Here is a 19,362-nt window from a genome sequence, read left to right as displayed (position 1 = left end):
TTTGGGATAGAATCGCCGACTGTGGACCTTGGTCGACACTCACCGCCCGGCAGAAACCCCGCGGGCGAAACGCGTAGGGAAAAGAAGAGCCGCCGTCGGTCGCCCACGCGCGTCTTCCTCTGTCGCAATCAATCATCCCCCTACATCAACCCCCCCGTCTATCATCACCTCGCCTTGCTGCTCCCGTTTTCAGGGCTTGGGCTCCCTGATTCTAGACTGCTCGCTGCGTGATGATTTGGCTGTCGTGTTTGCTCTGATTCTCCGATTCGTGCGCACCTCGTCACAATGTACGTTAAGCAGATCATCATCCAGGGCTTTAAAAGGTTCGTTCTTCCTAAGGGTCGCAGAGACGCTGCCCAGCACTCTTGGAGCTATCAGAACTAACTTTTCGTTTTCTACCAACAGCTACAAGGATCAAACGGTTATCGAGCCGTTCTCCCCGAAGCACAATGTCATTGTCGGCCGTAATGGTTCCGGCAAGAGCAACTTTTTCGCGGCCATTCGATTCGTCCTCAGCGATGCGTATACTCATATGGGTCGCGAGGAGCGACAGGCTCTCCTTCATGTGCGTATACCTATCGAGGCATCTACAAAGCGAAGGCTCACATCGAACAGGAGGGTTCGGGCTCGGCCGTAATGTCGGCGTACGTGGAAATTATTTTCGATAACTCGGATGACCGGTTCCCAACCGGCAAGCCGGAAGTTGTGCTGCGTCGAACAATCGGCTTGAAAAAGGACGAATATACGCTGGATCGGAAAAACGCCACCAAATCTGATGTCATGAACCTGCTCGAATCCGCCGGTTTCTCGCGCTCCAACCCCTACTACATCGTGCCCCAGGGTCGCGTGACGGCTCTGACGAACATGAAAGACTCAGAGCGACTGAACTTGCTGAAGGAGGTGGCAGGTACGCAGGTCTACGAAGCGCGCCGTGCCGAATCCTTGAAAATCATGCACGAGACCAACAACAAACGATCCAAAATTGACGAACTCTTGGATTTCATCAACGAGCGTTTGTCCGAGCTCGAGGAGGAGAAGGACGAGCTAAGGAACTACCAGGACAAAGATAAGGAGCGAAGGTGCTTGGAATACACTATTTACTCTCGCGAGCAACAAGAAATTGGCAGCTTCCTGGATAACTTGGAGGAGCAGAGACAAACAGGCGTCGAGGATACTGACCTGAACCGTGATCGGTTTATTCAGGGCGAAAAGGAAATGGCACAGGTCGATGCAGAGATTGCCGAATGCAAACAGCAAATCGAATTCCTCAAGGTCGACAAATCGCAGCTGGAGGATGAGCGTCGCGAGGCTTCGAAAACCCTGGCACAGGTCGAACTTCAGGCTAAATCTCTTACCGACAATCAAGCCGCCGCCCAAGATTTGAAAAGACGCCATGACGAAGACTTGGAATCCGTCCAGGCGGCCATTAAAGAACGCGAGGGGGAATTACAGGACCTCATTCCTCGCTTCAACGCCGCCAAAGACGAGGAAGATGCGGTGAAGGCGCAGCTCACCGAGGCCGAGACCTCCCGTCAACGTCTTTACGCAAAGCAAGGCCGGAATTCACGCTTCAAGAACAAGTCGGAACGCGATAAGTGGCTTCAAGCAGAGATTAAGGATAACTATTCCTCCATATCTACCGTGCAAGGGGTAGTATCGCAGACTCAAACGGACATTGTGGAACTTGAAAATGAGATTGCCCTCCTGGAGCCAGAGACTGAACGGCTACGCAAACAAATTGACGGCCGAGGTGACACGATCCAGTCTGTCGAACAAGAGGTTCAGAATGCCAAGGACGAAAGAGATCGGCTGATGGACCAGAGGAAGGAACTGTGGAGGGAAGAGGCGAAGCTTGATTCTATTCTTTCCAATGCCTCGAACGAGGTTGATCGAGCAGAGCGCAATCTCTCTCAGATGATGGACCACAACACGAGCCGAGGAATTGCGGCTGTTCGGAGAATTAAGCGCCAGCACAATATCGAAGGTGTTTATGGCACATTAGCAGAGCTTTTCGATGTTAATGACAGATACAGAACCGCCGTTGAGGTTACGGCAGGGCAGAGTCTTTTCCACTACGTTGTTGACACGGATGAGACGGCTACGAAGGTCTTGGAGATTTTGCAGCATGAAAAGGCAGGCAGGGTAACCTTCATGCCCCTGAACAGACTGCGGTCGAGACCGATCAATATGCCCAAGGCCAGTGACACCATTCCGATGATCGAGAAGCTGCAGTATGATCGAGCGTACGACAAGGCATTTAACCACGTGTTCGGCAAGACTATCATTTGCCCCAACCTGCAGGTGGCAGCACAGTATGCTCGGAGTCACGGTGTTAACGCGATCACCCCCGAAGGAGATCGTTCCGATAAGAGAGGTGCCTTGACTGGTGGTTTCCACGATTCGCGACAATCTCGACTCGACGCCGTGAAGCACCTGGCTAAGTGGCGGGATGAGTTCGAGACAAAGAAGAACCGTGGCACGGAGATCCGTAAAGAACTCGAGAAACTGGACCAAATTATCACAAAATCCGTCGGCGAATTGCAGAAGCTTGAACAGCAAAGACACCAAGTACAGAACAGCAGCGGGCCGCTTCGCCATGAATTGAGAAGCAAGCGTGACCTCCTCCAGAAGAAGATCGACAATCTTGATGCCAAGCGGCGCGCACTCCGAAATATCGAGGGTAACATGGCTGCTTTGACCGACCAGGTCAATGCGTTCGAGGCAGAACTTAAGTCGCCGTTCCAGAAGGCTCTAAGCAATGAGGAGGAAGCAAGTCTTGAGAACCTTAATGCCGCAGCCCAAGACCTCCGCCGGCAATACCAGGAGCTGTCTAGCCGGCGCAGTGAGCTGGAGGGCCGCAAATCTGTTCTCGAAGTTGAGCTGCGGGAGAACCTCAACCCTCGTCTTGACCAGCTTGTTGGCCAAGACCCTGACATGGCCGAAGACGAAAGCCAGGGCAACTTGAAAGAGACCCAGAGAGAGATGAAGCGTCTCCACAAGGCTCTGGAGAAGCTGGGCCAGCGTCTTCAGCAAGTGGACGACTCGATCGACCATACCAATGCCCAAGTGGCTGAACTTGGGCAACGAAATGCGGAAACGCGACGAGAATTAGAAGAGCTGGCCAAATCCATTGAAAAGCACCAGCGCCGCATGGAAAAGAGTATGCAAAAGAAAGCTGCGCTGACGAAGCAGGCAGCCGAATGCGCAGCCAACATCCGCGACCTTGGTGTGCTTCCGGATGAGGCGTTCACCAAGTACAAAAACACCGACTCGAACGCGGTCGTTAAAAAGCTCCACAAGGTCAACGAGAGTCTCAAGAAGTACTCACACGTCAACAAGAAGGCGTTCGAGCAGTACAACAGCTTCACGAAACAGCGGGAGGTGCTCACCTCGCGACGGGAAGAACTCGAGGCATCTCAGAAATCTATTGATGACCTCATCAACGTGCTCGATCAGAGAAAGGACGAAGCTATCGAACGAACCTTCAAGCAGGTCTCGCGTGAATTCCACAATGTCTTCGAGAAGCTCGTCCCCGCCGGACGTGGGCGCTTGATCATCCAGCGAAAGACCGACCGTGCCATGAGACAAGAAGATGCCCTCGAGTCTGATGACGAGGAGGCCCAGCAAAGCGTGGAGAATTACGTCGGAGTCGGAATCAGTGTCAGCTTCAACAGTAAGCATGACGAACAGCAACGTATCCAGCAGCTTAGTGGCGGACAAAAGAGTAAGTCTTCTCGCTGGAGAGTTCATAACGGGTTGATCATATTTATTGACTAACATCTCCTTGTAGGTCTGTGTGCCCTGGCTCTGGTCTTTGCTATTCAGGCTTGCGACCCAGCCCCATTCTACCTGTTCGACGAGATCGACGCCAACCTGGACGCGCAGTATCGAACTGCCGTTGCCCAGATGTTGAAATCCATCTCCGATTCCACCAACGGGCAGTTCATCTGCACCACTTTCCGACCGGAGATGCTGCATGTGGCCGAGAAGTGCTACGGCGTCAGTTTCCGGCAGAAGGCCAGTACGATTGATGTCGTGTCGAGGGAGGAGGCTCTGAAATTCGTCGAGGAGCAAAAGACGTGAGCGGGGAGGCGATGAAGTATCATGAGGTTTGGGTTTACAAATGTCTTTTCTTGCTCGGTTGCCGGCATGGACTTCAGTGGGGCGTATATTAATGATGGACCAAGTTTTTTTCTCTTCTCTTCTGTGCTGATTGATTTTCCTCGAGTTTATTTCTCATGAAAGCTCTCTGATCTTTTCTTTCTTATTTTTCTTGTACTTTAACAACTGCGGGGCTATTGTTTCTTTCGCAAGATTCCCAATGCTAAAGCTTTCTTCTGTCTTCCACCCCGCCGTCTGGTATATCTGACTCTATCGGGCTGACCATCTAGTCTACAGCGGGTTATCTATGTGGAGATACATGGATGCTGCGTGTATGCGTCGGCTCAGTTCTGCGGCAGGTCCTCCCCCGTCCACTCGCGCAAGATGTCTTCGGGAACGTCCTTGAGCAGGACATGGATATGCTCCAAGCTCCTGACACTCTGCAGCGCCGTCCAATTTTTGAACCACTGCACATGCGTCTCCGGGTGGCGGAAGGTGGCGGATTCTCTGGCCAGGCGATCGACGAAAGTTCTCCGGACAAAGCCCTCGACCAGCGACCGAGACTCGTCGGTCATGTCGCCATTCTCGCCATGCACCGGCACGGGGGTTTTCAACCAGACAACTAGGTGAGAGATGCCCGGTGTCCAGCCGTAGGGCCAGTCATTGCGTAGGATCTTGTAGTCCGCGGGATCGGCAAAGGGGACCGGGTTTTTGAAGGGAAAGACGGGTCCACTGTCAGCCTCCCCCGTACCGATGGTGGCAGACAGGTCCGGCAAATGCCAGTGCAGACGATGCTGACAGATATAGGCGGTGATGGAACCGTACTGCGTCTTGATGTCTTTGGTCCACGCCAGGTATCGGATCAAGTCGGAGGGTTTCCGCTTGAGCACGCCGAGATCATTCCGTGCTACGTGCGGGGAGAAAACTTGGGGGTTAATTTTCACAACTCAGAATGTAAGGTCGGACTGGAAAAATGAGGGGAGAATGCGGAACCACCCGAGTGTTCTCCGTGGATCAACCCAGAGGGGAATGATGAACAACATGATGTCTTTCGGCGGGACGAGACGTTGATAAACATACCGATGATGGATCTCAACTCGTCCCAGCTGTGATACTCAAACTCCTCGTCCGTTTGAGAGAGGACTTTTCGATCGACCTCGGTGAGATTGAAAGCAGGAGGTTCCTCGGCGACAGTCATGACTGGAAAGGAGGGGGGAAGTCAAAGATGGAAATTGGGGAAGGGGGAAGGTTGTTGGAGAAGGGATCGGAAATCTTGTTCACAAAGGGAAAGGAAGGGGTGCGGCAGAGCATCGGGAATCTTTACCCCAGGAAGGGAATCATCATGAGGGGGCCCCACCGCTGTGTACATACATGTACGGCGGTACATGCAGGGAGGAACAAGTCTCGACGACGAAGCCTGAGCACTTCCCGGTGACCGAGGCAGCGAGGCACCCAGGCAGCACTGCTATCGCGGACCTTATCTTCACGTGCCGCACATGATCCCCGACAATACGGCCCGTAACTTTACCGAGTCGTTACCACCTCAACGTAATCCACCGGCAGCTCCTCTTCCCGATCTTTTTCCCGCTCTCTCTCCCTCTTCTTCTTCTTTCCTTTCCTCTCCTCATCCGCTTCTCCCCGCCTACTTTTTTGCCGTTTCTTTGACTTCTCTCCCGGGGTAGCTGGAGGCATTGATCAAAATGAGGTATGTCTGCGTGTTCCGTCTCATTCATGCGGGGAATGCAGGCAATTGACGCGCTGTTGTCGCAAACCGTAGTGCTCTGTCGTCCGAGAATATCAATGGGGTCTACATTCCCTCCGCCCTCCTGGTCTTTGGCACCTTCATTGTGAAGCAAGAATATGTTCCCTACGCGGTGGCCTTGGCTGCTGTGTTGGCCGGGTGGAAGCTGTTCAGTGGCAACCGTACGTGACTCATATGCTGGCAATTCCCATACATGCATGTATACTCACCGAATGCGCATCAGAAGCCCGGAAGGTCCTGAACCCCACCGAGTTCCAGGATTTCGTGTTGAAAGAAAAGAACCTCATCTCCCACAATGTCGCCATCTACCGCTTTGCTCTGCCCCGCCCCACAGATATCCTGGGTCTGCCCATCGGCCAGCACATCTCGCTGGCCGCCACCATCGACGGCCAGCCCAAGGAGGTCGTGCGCTCCTACACCCCCATCTCCTCCGACAACGAGGCCGGATACTTCGATCTCTTGGTCAAGGCCTACCCCCAGGGCAACATCTCCAAGTACTTGACCACCCTGGAGGTTGGCCAGACCATGAAGGTGCGCGGTCCCAAGGGCGCCATGGTGTACACTCCCAACATGTGCCGCCATATCGGTATGATTGCCGGCGGTACCGGTATCACGCCCATGCTTCAGATCATCAAGGCCATCATCCGCAACCGACCCCGCAACGGTGGCAACGACACCACCCAGGTTGACCTGATCTTCGCCAATGTCAACCCCGACGATATCCTGCTCAAGGAGGAACTCGAACAGCTTGTCAAGGAGGACGACGGCTTCCGTGTTTACTACGTGCTGAACAACCCCCCCGAGGCCTGGACCGGCGGCGTTGGATTCGTCACTCCCGATATGATCAAGGTTCGTTCTTGGATAACCACGATGACTGCGCGAATCCCCTGGCTGACGTTGATTTTCCCCCCAAACACAGGAGCGCCTCCCTGCCCCCGCCAGCGACATCAAGATCCTCCTCTGCGGTCCTCCTCCTATGGTCAGTGCAATGAAGAAGGCCACCGAGTCCCTGGGATACACCAAGGCTCGGCCTGTCAGCAAGCTCGAAGACCAGGTCTTCTGCTTCTAGATTAGAAGAGACGGATACGGTAGGCTGCCTAGGCCTGTTTTACGTGAAAAGATGGACATAGAAGAAGATCATTGCCCACCGACAGTGACCTTGCTATGCTAGACGTGACATGAGTTGTTATACTTCATCCCGAGGCTTTCTGATGCTTGTAGATGTGCGGGATAGATACTGATATTATATTGATTCGGAAGAACCGATCGCGACTTGATGATTCATATACAGGTATACTTCAAGAATATAATTTCGCATTATGCATATTACGGGTATTATTTGCACTAGGGCGCCGTTTCTCCCCCTCCAACGAACGGTGTCCGCGTGCCTAGGACACCTCCATCATCGCGTCCACCATGCTGAGGAACTTCTGCCGATACTCCTCTGCCGTCGTTGTGATGGACATCGGCCCCTGTCGGCCGAGGACGTTGAACGTCTGCACTACTCCCGTCATGGCCTGCGCGTGCAACTTGTGTTTGGCCCAAAAGAAGTCCAACACCACCGCCCGATACTTCCACTTCCCGTCCGTGGACGGCACGCCGACCCGCCAGGGGGTCCTTTTCCCCACAGCGTCCGGCTCGCCGGCCGCGGGGTAGCGCACTAGAAACAGCGAGTAGTCGACCGTGTTGGACGCCTCCAAAAGCTCCGTGTCTGTCCGCAGCATGCTCATCATATCCTCATATTGCGCGCGCGTCAGCCGGATTTTATCCGGGAACTCGTCCGCCAACCTGCTGATCGTCTCCTCGCTCACCAGCGGTTCGGGCACCAGGTCTCGCTCGGGGTAGAAGTAATCAATCGGCTTGAGATCGTACGTCTCCCACAGGTCCGAATAACGGGGGTCCTCCTCGCGGCCGTAAAGCACGTTTTCCATGATGATGTGGTGGGCGGGTGTGGTGTTCAGGAGACTGCCGAGGGACTTGTACGGGGCGTAGAGATAATCGGTGATCCACACTAGGAGCGTCTGAGGATGGGTGCGTATGTGGCGGTAGTAGGGCTGGAACAGATCCTCTCGGAAGAAGGAATGCTCGAAATGCCGGGGGAGGCTTTTGACGAGGAACTTGGAGTTTGAGGTGCTGAAGAAAGTCTGGGATCAAGCAGAAGGTTAGCTCAACCGATGAAAACGGTGAGAGAGGCTGGGAATGAGGCCGGAGAACCAACCGATCCCGAGAATCCGAGGTCGCCCATAGGCTTCAATGGTAGGGTCCTGTTTTCGCCGCGGAAGCTGGATTTATATTCGTCTTCGTCGATCTCCCACGCCTCATTGCGCATCCTTTGGAAGGTCTCGTCGCCATAGCGAAGTAATTTCAGATAGAACAAGCTGAAGAAGGCCAGAATCTGCCCGAGCCAGGTGCGTCGAAAGTCTTTCGGATTGCGAAACAGGGCGAGCTGGATCGACTTGGACAGAGCGGCTTGTCGGCGATTACGTCCCATGGTCACGGATGAGGTCGCTGAGGGCCAGGATGAGAGAGGAGGCCATGGCTCTGGCGGCCTGGTTGACCAGAGGAACAAACGCAGGACGTTGGGTGATGCAGACACATGACGTCAGGCGTGATGAAGGAGTTAGGGTAAGGGCAGACGGAATCAGGTGGCAGACAGTCAGGTGACTGGAGTGCTCACCGCCCTGGCCGCCTCGTTCCTTCCCTTTCCCTTTTTTGCCCGCAATTTGCCCGACTCTTTTTTGCCTGAGTCACCGGAAGGACAGAGAAAAAAAAAAGCAGTCCCCCTCCTTCCCTTTGATGGGTCGCCCTCTTCTAAGCGGGGCCCGGCCATTTTCCATCGCCATTTTCCAGTCGTCCTTCCTGTCATATCGTCCACACCTTCTTCGCTCCCCTCTTCTCACCCCTCCTCGCTCTTCTTTTAATCTCGCCCGCTCGCCCTTCTCGTCTCAAAGTCCCGCTCCAACTGCTTCCCTCCGCTGGTACAAAGACGTGCCCACCATGACGGACCTTCCTGCGGTTGAGGGGCTCACCCTGCATTCGACCAACGAGTCCTCCAAGTTCCCCAACTGCTATCCTTCTCTGAACCCCGTCGATATCTACCGTGAGCATATCGCCGAGAAGCTTGGAGCCGCCACCGGCATTGACGCGGAGAAGATCTATGCGCGTTTGCAATGGACTAACACGCTGGACAAGGGTGACCTGGTGCTGCCGGTACGCGATTACTACCCAAGTCACTCTCATGCGGTCTGACCAGGGGATGCACTGGTTGCGCTTTGCACCTTCTTCCGTTCTTGTATAGCTGGCTAATGTCGATTGTCCTGTAGGTCCCCTCCTTGCAAATCAAGAAGAACCCCGCGGAACTCTGCAAGGAACTCGCCGAGAAGTTCCCCGAGTCGGACCTGGTCCAACCCCCTACCTCCTTCGGCGTGCACCTGCAGTTCTTCTTCAAGCCCCAAGGCCTGACCAGCACCGTCATCTCTCGCATCCTCAAGGAGAAGGAGGTGTATGGTACCAATGGTAACCAGGGCCTGCGCGACCCGTCGGACCCCGCCAAGGGCAAGAAGAAGATGATCGTCGAGTTCTCCTCCCCCAACATCGCCAAACCCTTCCATGCCGGCCACTTGCGGAGTACCATCATTGGTGGTTTCCTGGCGAACCTGTACACTGTCATGGGATGGGACGTCATCAAGATGAACTACCTCGGTGACTGGGGTAAGCAGTACGGTCTGCTGGCGAACGGCTACAAGCACTTCGGTGATGAGCAGAAGCTGTTGCAGGATCCCATCAATCACCTGTTTGATGTCTACGTGAAGATCAACAACGTCGTGGCCGAGCACGACGCTCCCATCAAGGAGCTGAAGGAGCAGATCAAGGCGAAGAAGGAGAAGAACGAGGACGTGGCTGCTCTCGAACAGGAGCTCGCCAAGCTCGTCGAGGTCAGCGAGGACGAGAAGGCTCGGCGGTACTTTAAGAGCATGGAGGATGGTGACGAGGAGGCTCTCGCGCTGTGGCGCCGATTCCGTGACCTGAGTATCCAGAAGTACAAGCAGACGTATGCCCGCCTGAACATTGACTTCGACGTCTACTCTGGAGAGTCCCAGATCAAGAACGAGAGCATGGCCGCTGCCTACAAGACCATGGAGGAGAAGAACGTCTCCGAGAAGTCCGACGGCGCGGTCATCGTTGATTTCACCAAGCACGGCGCCAAGAAGCTCGGAAAGGCCATCATCGTGCGAAAGGATGGCACCCCGCTCTACCTGACCCGTGATATCGGCGCCATCACCGAGCGTGACGAGGCCTACCACTTTGATAAGATGATCTACGTGGTTGCCGCCCAGCAGGACCTTCATCTGGCTCAGCTCTTCAAGGTCACCGAGCTGATGGGTCACAAGGATCTGGCCAACCGCTGCCAGCACGTCAACTTCGGCATGGTCCGCGGTATGAGCACCCGTAAGGGTACCGTCAAGTTCTTGGATGACATTCTGCGAGATGTCGGTGACAAGATGCACGAGGTCATGAAGAAGAATCAGGAGAAGTATGAGCAGGTTGAGAACCCCGAGCAGACCGCCGACATCCTGGGTATCACGTCCGTCATGGTTCAGGACATGACTGGCAAGCGGTACGTATCTTTTTTGTTTTGCATGGACCTTTCTCGATTGTACTAACTAGATTAGTGTCAACGGCTACGACTTCAACCTGGATGCCATGACTTCTTTCGAGGGTGACACTGGCCCCTACCTGCAGTACGCCCACGCTCGTTTGTGCTCCATCGTCCGCAAGTCCGGATTGAACATCGACGAGCTTGACTCCGCCAACTTGGACCTTCTGACCGAGCGCCACGCCCACGACCTTGCACGCTTGCTGGCCCAATGGCCCGATACCCTGCTGAATACCACCCGCACCCTGGAACCCACCACCGTTCTCACCTACCTTTTCCGCATGACCCACATCCTTAGCTCCAGTTACGACGTGCTCAAGGTGGTGGGTAGCGAGCCCGAGGTCAAGAAGGCTCGCATGGCTCTCTACGAGTCTGCCCGACAGGTTCTGCACAACGGAATGCGGGTGTTGGGTCTCAGCCCCGTTCAGCGGTACGTCTGGTCTTTCTATAGTGTTTCTTCGGACGATGCTGACAGTCATTTTCAACAGGATGTAATCAATCACGATTCAAAAAAAGTAGCGTTTTCCTTAGATCCTTCATAGCTTGAATACCAGCAAAACCCGTTATTACTTTACTTCATAAATAAAACCCCTGGAGTATTTCATATGTGTTGGCACTGCCACTTCTCTTTGTTCTTGTTGCCCTACAAATAGTCAGTCACACGTGAACCCATATCGAAGATCGCTGATAGGCTTATAACCGGAAGTCGTCAGGGATGCTCCTGGCTTGGTCTGACTCGGTAAACAGCCGTGATCAGCCTCCGGCGGCTCTTTCCCAAGCTCTTACCTGCGAGTAAGCCGCAGCTCGATGGAAAAGGAGGCATCACGGGGTACACCTAGCTGCAACTGCGGCGAGGCCACTCGATATGCAATGCGTTGGATTGAGCTAGCTGAGTCGCTTGTTTGACGGCAGCATTTTTACGTCTAGCCATGGCATTCCCACAGCTGCCATTTGCCATCTGGCTCAAGGATTCTTTTAAAGGACTCTTTACATCGTGTCGGTTGTTAATCCAAGGCCCTCCTTTCCTGTGCCACGAATAAGACGCTTTCGCGGTATACACAATAGCCACGACAGGTACTACCTAAAATAACCACCCACTGAAAGTGTATCTATCACCAAGTCGACCGGAGATCCCCAAGCAAGAAATAATTCGCTCAAGCTACCCCCTCGCCCCTCTCCCTGACAGCACCTGCGTCTGGCTTAACAGCCTCAACACCGCTCGCTTTTCCAACTGGGCCAACATGTGACGCTCTACCTGAAGCACAAAGAACCACACCACCCCATGGACACGGAAGTGGTTGGTCCAGATTACAATCTCCAAAGGGTGGAAATGCAGCCTAAAAGACATGATCAATTCATTCCGGGGCCTGGGAATGCCAGGGCTTTGTTAGCTGTCAGGTTGGAAAAGCAACCCTCATGTTAGCTTCTATGACACTCGACCTGGCGAATGATATGTACAATCGAATGGTATAGCTAAACTTAGGATGGATGAGTATATTCTCTTATGATATTTCACTCAACTACTTATTTTGGGGATGTGAGTTGGAACATAGGTGCAAAGCAAGACCTTTGCCCTAAGTGAATATTAAAATGGTTGCTAGAGCCCAAAGCCAGCTATCTCCGCTAGGTAGTCTTCCAGCCAAGGCACCTAAGCCAACAAGATAATCGCGCGTAGGTGAAGATCCGCAGTGTCCCGATAGGTATTGCATAGCCTCCAGAGTGCGCCTAGACGCTAAGGCCCTCTACGGACGTGCGCAGTGAGTTGGATCACAGAGCATCCGATTGGCCCGCAGGGGAACTATATCAAAGGCCAGAGATGATTCAGAATCACTCGTTCAGCCCTCAGAAAGACATAAATACCATGAGATTCTCTTCGTCAATGCCTCCATCCTCTCATTCCTCTATCAACAACATCCATCGCTTTTCTCCAAGTTCTTTCTCCCACGGAACAAACTCTACACTGCCCCCTCTTCATCTCAGGATGCATCTCTTCAATATTATCCTTGCCTTGATGGCAACCTTTTCGATGGTCAAGGCCGCCCCTGTTGAGCAGGACAGTGCTGTCCAGGACTATGCTTCTCCACATGACCGCGGGATTGTGGCCCCAGAAGTCGACATCGAGGAGCCCGAAACTGAGAGCTTCAGCACACTGGGATGTCCCAATGGATGGAAATACTGTGGAGTATGTTCAGTCTGCTCCTGCGATTGTATCTCTGAGCTTTACTAAGCCCCGTTCAAACAGAAATGCAACGGAACAAGGTGCAAGGTTGGGGGTCTTCACTTGTAAGTTCTTCAGTCTATCTTCATTTGATCTTTTGCCTTATCAGCTAACAAATGAACAGCGGTTGTAAAGAAGGCACCAGCGTACGGACTACTACGCTCACTCCTCGGGGCATCTGGCTAACCATTTTAATTCTAGTGTACAAGGCAGAGTGGAGGCGGAGATGGAAAGCTCTGTGGTGCAAATGGCCTTTTCAATGGCATGGTCTGCCCTGGAAAGACGAGAAGATCTTGAGTGGGCTCAGATTGCAGGGCTTATTGTGTGTGGAAAGTAAATGTTGGTGATTCGAGTTGATTATTTGCATGGATATCATTTCAACAATGTGTCCTACATTCTTATGTTGTCTGTTTTGTTCAGCTAGCTGAAATTTACGTTCGTCCTTAAGTCTATCACGCCAGGTCTATGCTATGCCCGCTATCTTCGTATGTGCCTTGTTGTGTCGATACCATGATTGCCCCTTCAAAGCACGCATGGTCTAATGCCATGCATCTCTGGGAACTCCCACCAGCGAAACAGCGGAACAGTGAATGAGCGAAATGAGACGAGGTAGATGTCTACATGAAGAAAAGAAACCGGATTCTACCATGAAACCCCCCACTTCTAAGTCCTTAAATACCTCACCAAGAAGAAAATATACTGTGATCGTTCCATATCCCTAATTCCTTCTTATCTTCTTAACTTGCCTTGAACTACAGAAATCGTCTTTGAAGAATCAAGATGCGTTGGTACTGGATCTTCCTTGCCTTGTCGGTTCTCCTGGCCGCAGCTATTGCGAGGCCACTGGTGCAAGATGCCCATCTTCCTTACCAGAGCGACATCGGCGAAGGCAAGTATTACTCCACCAGTGCTACGGACGCAGTTCAGTTCGATGCTCAGCCGGGTGCAACCCCATTCAATCTCCTGCTACAAAGGGGCCCTTGATCCTGCTATAGAACATGTCAATCTCGATGCGGATGAACGTACCCTGTTTCCGGGGATCCTGCCCAAATGGATGGAGATATTGTGGAGTATGTGTTTATTTCTCATGCCAGACGGTCAGAAATGGAGGTTACTAACTCTTCCGCACAGAAATGCAACGGAACCAAGTGCAAGGTAAAAGGAGTTAATTAGTCAGTGCTTCACCCTGCTCTTCATCCTGACATGGAGCTTACCAACATACGACCACAGTCCTTGTACTGGTGGCACCAAGGTATGAACAAGCTACCCACGCTTTTCCCGTGATCTCGCAGTCCCAACTAGCTTATCTGATTCTAGTGCACCAAGCAGAGTGGCGGCGGAGATGGAAAGCCCTGTGGCAGCGAGTACATCATCAGCCGCTATCAGTGTCCTGGGGGAAAGGGGGGAAGACAGAGCTGAAATACGAGTGGTGGATATGGCAGATGCAAAACCTGAATTGATGCGATCTTCGCCATGTGTATTGCTCTTTTTTGTTCTCAGGATGTGGGCTTGTCGGTCGAAATGGTCAAGCTTTCTTTCTTGTGATAGTCGTTCTGAGTGGGTGTCTTTTTTGGTCGATCGGCGCCAGATAGACCGAGTTGAGCGTTATCAGCACTACTGTCAGCTGTTGAGCTCTAGCTGTGTGCTCTTTTTCCATTTTCAGATACAATCAACAATATGAGGTTTGAGCAGAGAAGTCAGCTCGGAACTGTTTGCTTTCGTAGACCGCAATCATCAAGTTAAATTGAGATCTCTTCCACTAGGATCGATGAATCCAATGGGCAAGGAGAATATTATCGATGCATGAATGTAGACACGGAATCGTGCAAACAATCGGATAATCCCGATATGATCCGTCTTGGTAAGCAGTGCACTAAGTGAATGCTTCGCTGCCACGCTTAGAATAAATTCTAGCCCTTGCTGAGGCCTGGAACTGCGGGTAGAATCGCGGAAGTTTCGAGTAGTATCCAACCGGCGCCCGGGTGAAGCATAGCATGTCAGTGAAGGAACCGAAGGCTTGACGTCTATAAATTGCCTCTGAAAAGCTAGACTCCTTTGCTATCACATCTTGATCCCCTCTCCATCCTACCTCTACCTATCCTTTCCGAAACCATTATCTCCACGATCGCTCATCGATCTGTCTCAAAATGCACTTCCTTGCGTTTCTTACCTTCATCCTCATGGCTGCCTTCGCTACTACGATGGCCCTGCCTCTTGAGTCGGATGCTCATCTTGCCGAGGGCGCGGCTGGCGAACATGACCAGTCCTATGGCCTCGTTGGCTCTGCTGAACCGAATATTTCTGCGAACCCCGAAGACTTCGATCACGTTCCAGGAGACATCGAGTTCGATGAAGACCATCCCGCCCTCAAGCTCAGCCCACGCAATGATTGCGCCTCTGGACATAAGTTTTGTGGAGTGAGTTCTTCGGCGAAATCTCCAGCTGGACATCTGCACTGCCGGCTGAAAGACGATCACATCTAATCTCGAACAGGAATGCAATGGAACCAGTTGCAAAATGGCATATGTCAACCTGTAAGTCTTCCTTCAACGACCTGCAGAGCGAAAAAAAAAAAAAAAAAAACACTAACAGTCAACCCACAGTCCTTGTAGAGAGGGCTCTGTATGGAAGCCTAATCCCTCCTTTGCTAAAGCACCTCGCTAACGGATGACATGATATAGTGCGTGGTCCAGAGAGGCGGTGGTGACGGAAAGTACTGCGGCGGCCCTAGAACGGGTTACATGGTTTGTCCAGGCTGGTGATTGTGGCATGGGTTTTCGAGTCGATGCTCCTTTAGCCGGCCACGGGCACACTGTTCATGGATATTCTGTCCAGGATGTACCTTAGCTGTCTCCTGCAATGTGGTTATTTGAGTGGAAATGGGAAGGCCAAACCGTCATCTTGGAGAGGAGCAACTGTTGTTTTTCTAGGTCTATGACTCCCAATCTATCGATTCAAGTGACACAAGCACTTCGCCTAGCCTTTGTGTTTCCAACTGATAAATGCCACCACGTAGCACCGACACGCATTGCAGCTCCAATAACACGCGACCAGGATTGAGAAACGAGCGATCTCCTAGACTGGATTTGGTCGTTCAGTCCCACCGGTTTGAATGCAGGCCAACCAGCCCTTGGCACGGGCCTGAGGGGGACACAACAATGCGCTGACAGGCTGCAGGTGCAATATAGAACAATCAGCTCAGGATTAAAAGACCGACCGAGCAGCCCAATCACCTCGCATAACGTCCAACGGGCCAACGGCAATCACATCACACATGCCTCTAGACCGGGGTCAATCCCTGCCCCCCTGGTCGAGCTAACGGTGGCACGAACGTTCTCTGGCGCCCGGTTTGCCTTTGGTTACTCAGGGTCCAAGAGGGGGAATTTCAGCTGAGCCGGGGTTTGATTTTGCCCCTCCCATCATCTCCGTCCTCTCGGGGACTCGTAAGGGGAACTGAGTTTTTTCAGGACTCGGGTTCTCTCAGCCTCGGAACCGGCGAAGGGAGACGGCGAAGTCGAGCAGAGAGGGAGAGGAAAGGAAGAAAACGGAGTCCGACTCAGCGGGCAGGTCGGGGACCACGGGTGACTAAGCCACGCCCGGGGCATCCATGACTCTTTCTAGGGCTGGCGATGAATGCGCTTCGTTGAGGCTGATCAACTTGGTCGGGGTGCCTATAAGAGGCTGGCCTTCCTTCCTGGTCATGGATTCCTTGACCTTTCATCTCCCCCCCTCCACTTTGCTGTTTCCGTTCCTGGCCTGGACAGTGGTCTTGCTTCCCTTTACTTATACTTCACACCCTACGATAGCAACGCTTAAGCTATTGACCGGGTTTACTGCTAACGATGAAAACCCGCGAGTTCAGCGGGCTACATAGCCCCGATCTTGAGCGAAATGAGCACCAGTTCCTCATGAACCATGCAGTGCAGACTTTCTCGTGGACTGACCTCACCGTTACCGTCAAGGACCGTCGAACGAAGCAGCCGCGAAATCTCATCGACGGAAGCAGTGGTCTGGTACAGCAAGGTAAATCGCCCTTCATACCATTATCTCCGTAATCTCCTCAGATTCTAACCGATCGCAGGGGAGCTGGTAGCTCTGATGGGCCCCTCGGGCTGCGGTAAAACGACCCTTCTCAACGTCCTTGCCCGCCGCGCGGCTTCGTCTGGCGCAAAAACCACCGGCGACTGCCATGTCAACGGAATCAAGCCAGACACTGAGACATTCGGACGGATCACCTCATACGTGGAACAGGAAGACGCCCTGATCGGGTCTTTGACGGTATATGAGACGTTGAAATTCGCGGCCGACTTGTCTCTGCCTGGGTATGTCACATCAGAGACCGCTGCGTATGCGGACAGGCTGCTGACGGCGAAATAGATCTGTATCGAAGTCGCAGCGCAAAGAGCGTATCCAGACCCTCCTAAGGTCTTTCGGTATCCAAGGCCAAGCGTCGACCCTGGTGGGAACGCCGATCCGCAAGGGGATCAGTGGTGGCCAGAAACGACGGGTCAGTGTCGCCAGTCAGCTTATAACGTGTCCCAAGGTCCTGTTTCTGGACGAGCCGACAAGTGGACTAGACTCCACTGCCAGCTTTGAGGTCATCTCGTACGTGAAGAAGCTGGCTGTCGAGAACAATGTAGGACCGCACCCCTTGCCCAGAGTATGCGATGGATATGACTGACATGACTAGCTCATCATTATCGCAAGTATTCATCAGCCATCCAGCACCACCTTCCAACTTTTCGATAAGCTTCTGCTTCTCTCTGGCGGACAGACCTGTTACTTTGGACCCGTATCCACCGTTTCGTCGCACTTCGATTCTATCGGGCTCCCGATCCCGTCGAATACAAATCCGGCCGAATTCCTACTCGACATCGTCAGTTCCGACTTCACGGGTGACCAAGGACAACTCGACGCTATAAAATCGGCCTGGATACAGTCTCCCGCATGTACAGCCCTAGCACAGCAGATCGAGGGCATGGAAACAAAGGGTAGTGGAAAGGTCTTCATGGACGAGATCGGCCGACCCAATATCTTCCTTGTCACGATGTCTCTCCTGCACCGACTGTTCATCAAAAGTTATCGCGATGTGGTGGCATACGGAATCCGCATTGTGATGTATCTAGGTATGTCTTGGTTGCTATTCTTATCCACCGACGGAAGAGATGCTGACATCACCCAGGACTGGCTATAATGATGGGCACCGTATGGCTGCGTCTACACACCTCGCAGGAATACATCCAGCCATTCATCAATGCAATTGTACTTCAAGCCCCGAGGGATTTAGCAGTTCCCAATCAGACTCGCTGGCTAACTACGGACATCAGTTCTTCGGATCCGCCTTCATGAGCTTCATGGCCGTGGCCTACGTCCCTTCTTTCCTGGAGGACCGCTCCACCTTCGTCAAAGAACGGGCAAACGGGCTATACGGAGCGCTCCCTTTCCTGGTTTCGAACTTCATCATCGGTCTTCCATTTCTATGTTCGTCTTTGCTTGTTCATCCCAGACCCACAAATTCCCGCGAATGCTAATCCCTCCCATCCAGTCCTAATTGCTATCCTTTTCTCGGTAGTCAGTTACTTCCTCTCCAACTTCCAGCCCACGGCAACCGCCTTCTTCACTTGGGTTATGTGGCTTTTTCTGGACCTGGTGGCCGCCGAGTCGCTGGTGGTACTTGTGACCTCTATCTTCCCGAACTTCGTCATCTCGTTAGCCCTGGTCGCGTTCGCCAACGGGCTGTGGATGAGCGTGGGCGGGTTCCTGGTCTCTCCGACGATCCTCAATCCGTTTTGGAAGTATGTGTTTCATTACATCGACTACCAGGTAAGCGGTTCCCTATCGAGCATCCGAGCGCGTTATCGCACGGCCTTTGTTGACACGGTAACAGGCGTACGTCTTCCAAGGTATGATGGTCAATGAATTTTCGGACAGAACGTATACCTGCGGCCCGGGCTGCAATTGCATGTACCAGACGGAACTGGCAGGCCAGTGTCTGATACAAGGCAAGGGGGTGCTGAGCCAGTATGGGTATGCGACGGGGCGAACGGGAAAATGGGTGGGCATCTTGATTGGCATCATTGCGGTGTACAGGCTATTCGGGTACCTGGCGTTGGTTGTGCGGAAGACCTGACTCACTATTCAGAGATCGGACCGGCCCTGCCCATGGCACTGTATATACTAAAGGGCTCTAAATTGATTCATCAATGCGCAGGGTGTTACAGCCAAACCACTCAGTACCTGGTCATTTTGCAGGGAGCGAAGACAGAACGGGGGAAAAGAAGGCAAGAAAGACAGTACATTGCTAAATCAAATGGGTATACCTTTTCCTCTGTCAACTACTCATTTCTTCCAGCTGACAACAAAACCAAACGCACGAAAGAAACAAGTGGTCATGTCATCCAGACGAAAGTTTATACAAACGCATGCTTGAACCGACATGAGACAGGAGACAGCCAGACAGATAGACATCAATCAATGGACATGAACAGGCGCATCGGCGTCAACACCAACGTCAACAACGTCAACATCAAGATAAAAACATAAAACATAACATCGTCATTGCAGGTCATCAGAATCGTACAATCATGTCGCCATGATGGACGTGATCGGTTAGAACCGTGAACC

At 52.7% G+C, this 19,362-nt stretch overlaps 10 protein-coding genes across 10 annotated transcripts; 8 read left to right on the top strand and 2 right to left on the bottom strand.

Moving 5' to 3' along the window:
• Positions 1-285: 285 nt before the first annotated feature.
• SMC3 (chromosome segregation protein SMC) lies at positions 286-4,083 on the top strand (the record flags this gene model as incomplete). The annotated part of the gene is made up of 4 exons (XM_046086701.1): positions 286-323; positions 406-565; positions 616-3,724; positions 3,791-4,083. The coding sequence occupies 4 exons, from the start codon at positions 286-288 to the stop codon at positions 4,081-4,083; spliced, it is 3,600 nt and encodes a 1,199-aa protein (XP_045942666.1).
• Positions 4,084-4,445: 362 nt separating this feature from the next.
• LDX57_005021 (GIG1 family protein) lies at positions 4,446-5,299 on the bottom strand (the record flags this gene model as incomplete). The annotated part of the gene is made up of 2 exons (XM_046086700.1): positions 4,446-5,008; positions 5,182-5,299. 2 exons carry the CDS (start codon positions 5,297-5,299, stop codon positions 4,446-4,448), a joined length of 681 nt encoding a protein of 226 aa, XP_045942665.1.
• A 306-nt stretch (positions 5,300-5,605) lies between these two features.
• CBR1 (cytochrome b5 reductase family protein) lies at positions 5,606-7,157 on the top strand. The gene is made up of 4 exons (XM_046086699.1): positions 5,606-5,806; positions 5,879-6,024; positions 6,087-6,712; positions 6,783-7,157. The coding sequence occupies exons 1-4, from the start codon at positions 5,802-5,804 to the stop codon at positions 6,930-6,932; spliced, it is 927 nt and encodes a 308-aa protein (XP_045942664.1). The 5' UTR covers positions 5,606-5,801; the 3' UTR covers positions 6,933-7,157.
• Positions 7,158-8,496, bottom strand: LDX57_005019 (phosphatidylinositol phosphate kinase family protein). Its single transcript, XM_046086698.1, has 2 exons — positions 8,082-8,496; positions 7,158-8,007 (listed from the first exon to the last, which is right to left on the bottom strand). Exons 1-2 carry the CDS (start codon positions 8,352-8,354, stop codon positions 7,252-7,254), a joined length of 1,029 nt encoding a protein of 342 aa, XP_045942663.1. The 5' UTR covers positions 8,355-8,496; the 3' UTR covers positions 7,158-7,251.
• A 364-nt stretch (positions 8,497-8,860) lies between these two features.
• SYR1_2 (arginyl-tRNA synthetase) lies at positions 8,861-10,527 on the top strand (the record flags this gene model as incomplete). Its single annotated transcript, XM_046086697.1, has 2 exons — positions 8,861-9,073; positions 9,187-10,527. 2 exons carry the CDS (start codon positions 8,861-8,863, stop codon positions 10,525-10,527), a joined length of 1,554 nt encoding a protein of 517 aa, XP_045942662.1.
• Positions 10,528-10,567: 40 nt separating this feature from the next.
• On the top strand, positions 10,568-11,015 carry SYR1_1 (arginyl-tRNA synthetase; the record flags this gene model as incomplete). Its single annotated transcript, XM_046086696.1, has 2 exons — positions 10,568-10,950; positions 11,009-11,015. 2 exons carry the CDS (start codon positions 10,568-10,570, stop codon positions 11,013-11,015), a joined length of 390 nt encoding a protein of 129 aa, XP_045942661.1.
• Positions 11,016-12,501: 1,486 nt separating this feature from the next.
• Positions 12,502-13,035, top strand: PDX3_1 (pyridoxamine-phosphate oxidase; the record flags this gene model as incomplete). Its single annotated transcript, XM_046086695.1, has 4 exons — positions 12,502-12,702; positions 12,763-12,803; positions 12,863-12,884; positions 12,940-13,035. The coding sequence occupies 4 exons, from the start codon at positions 12,502-12,504 to the stop codon at positions 13,033-13,035; spliced, it is 360 nt and encodes a 119-aa protein (XP_045942660.1).
• Positions 13,036-13,518: 483 nt separating this feature from the next.
• LDX57_005015 (uncharacterized protein) lies at positions 13,519-13,722 on the top strand (the record flags this gene model as incomplete). The annotated part of the gene is made up of 1 exon (XM_046086694.1): positions 13,519-13,722. One exon carries the CDS (start codon positions 13,519-13,521, stop codon positions 13,720-13,722), a length of 204 nt encoding a protein of 67 aa, XP_045942659.1.
• Positions 13,723-14,885: 1,163 nt separating this feature from the next.
• Positions 14,886-15,500, top strand: LDX57_005014 (uncharacterized protein; the record flags this gene model as incomplete). Its single annotated transcript, XM_046086693.1, has 4 exons — positions 14,886-15,155; positions 15,232-15,272; positions 15,351-15,360; positions 15,420-15,500. The coding sequence occupies 4 exons, from the start codon at positions 14,886-14,888 to the stop codon at positions 15,498-15,500; spliced, it is 402 nt and encodes a 133-aa protein (XP_045942658.1).
• Positions 15,501-16,580: 1,080 nt separating this feature from the next.
• On the top strand, positions 16,581-18,868 carry LDX57_005013 (putative ABC transporter; the record flags this gene model as incomplete). The annotated part of the gene is made up of 8 exons (XM_046086692.1): positions 16,581-16,761; positions 16,820-17,060; positions 17,116-17,374; positions 17,429-17,864; positions 17,921-18,000; positions 18,066-18,219; positions 18,284-18,561; positions 18,626-18,868. 8 exons carry the CDS (start codon positions 16,581-16,583, stop codon positions 18,866-18,868), a joined length of 1,872 nt encoding a protein of 623 aa, XP_045942657.1.
• Positions 18,869-19,362: the final 494 nt, after the last annotated feature.

The sequence above is a fragment of the Aspergillus melleus genome (assembly GCF_016097325.1).
Source record: "Aspergillus melleus strain CBS 546.65 chromosome Unknown contig3, whole genome shotgun sequence".
Lineage (NCBI taxonomy): Eukaryota > Fungi > Ascomycota > Eurotiomycetes > Eurotiales > Aspergillaceae > Aspergillus > Aspergillus melleus.
This window is presented reverse-complemented; position numbering and strand designations above follow the sequence as displayed.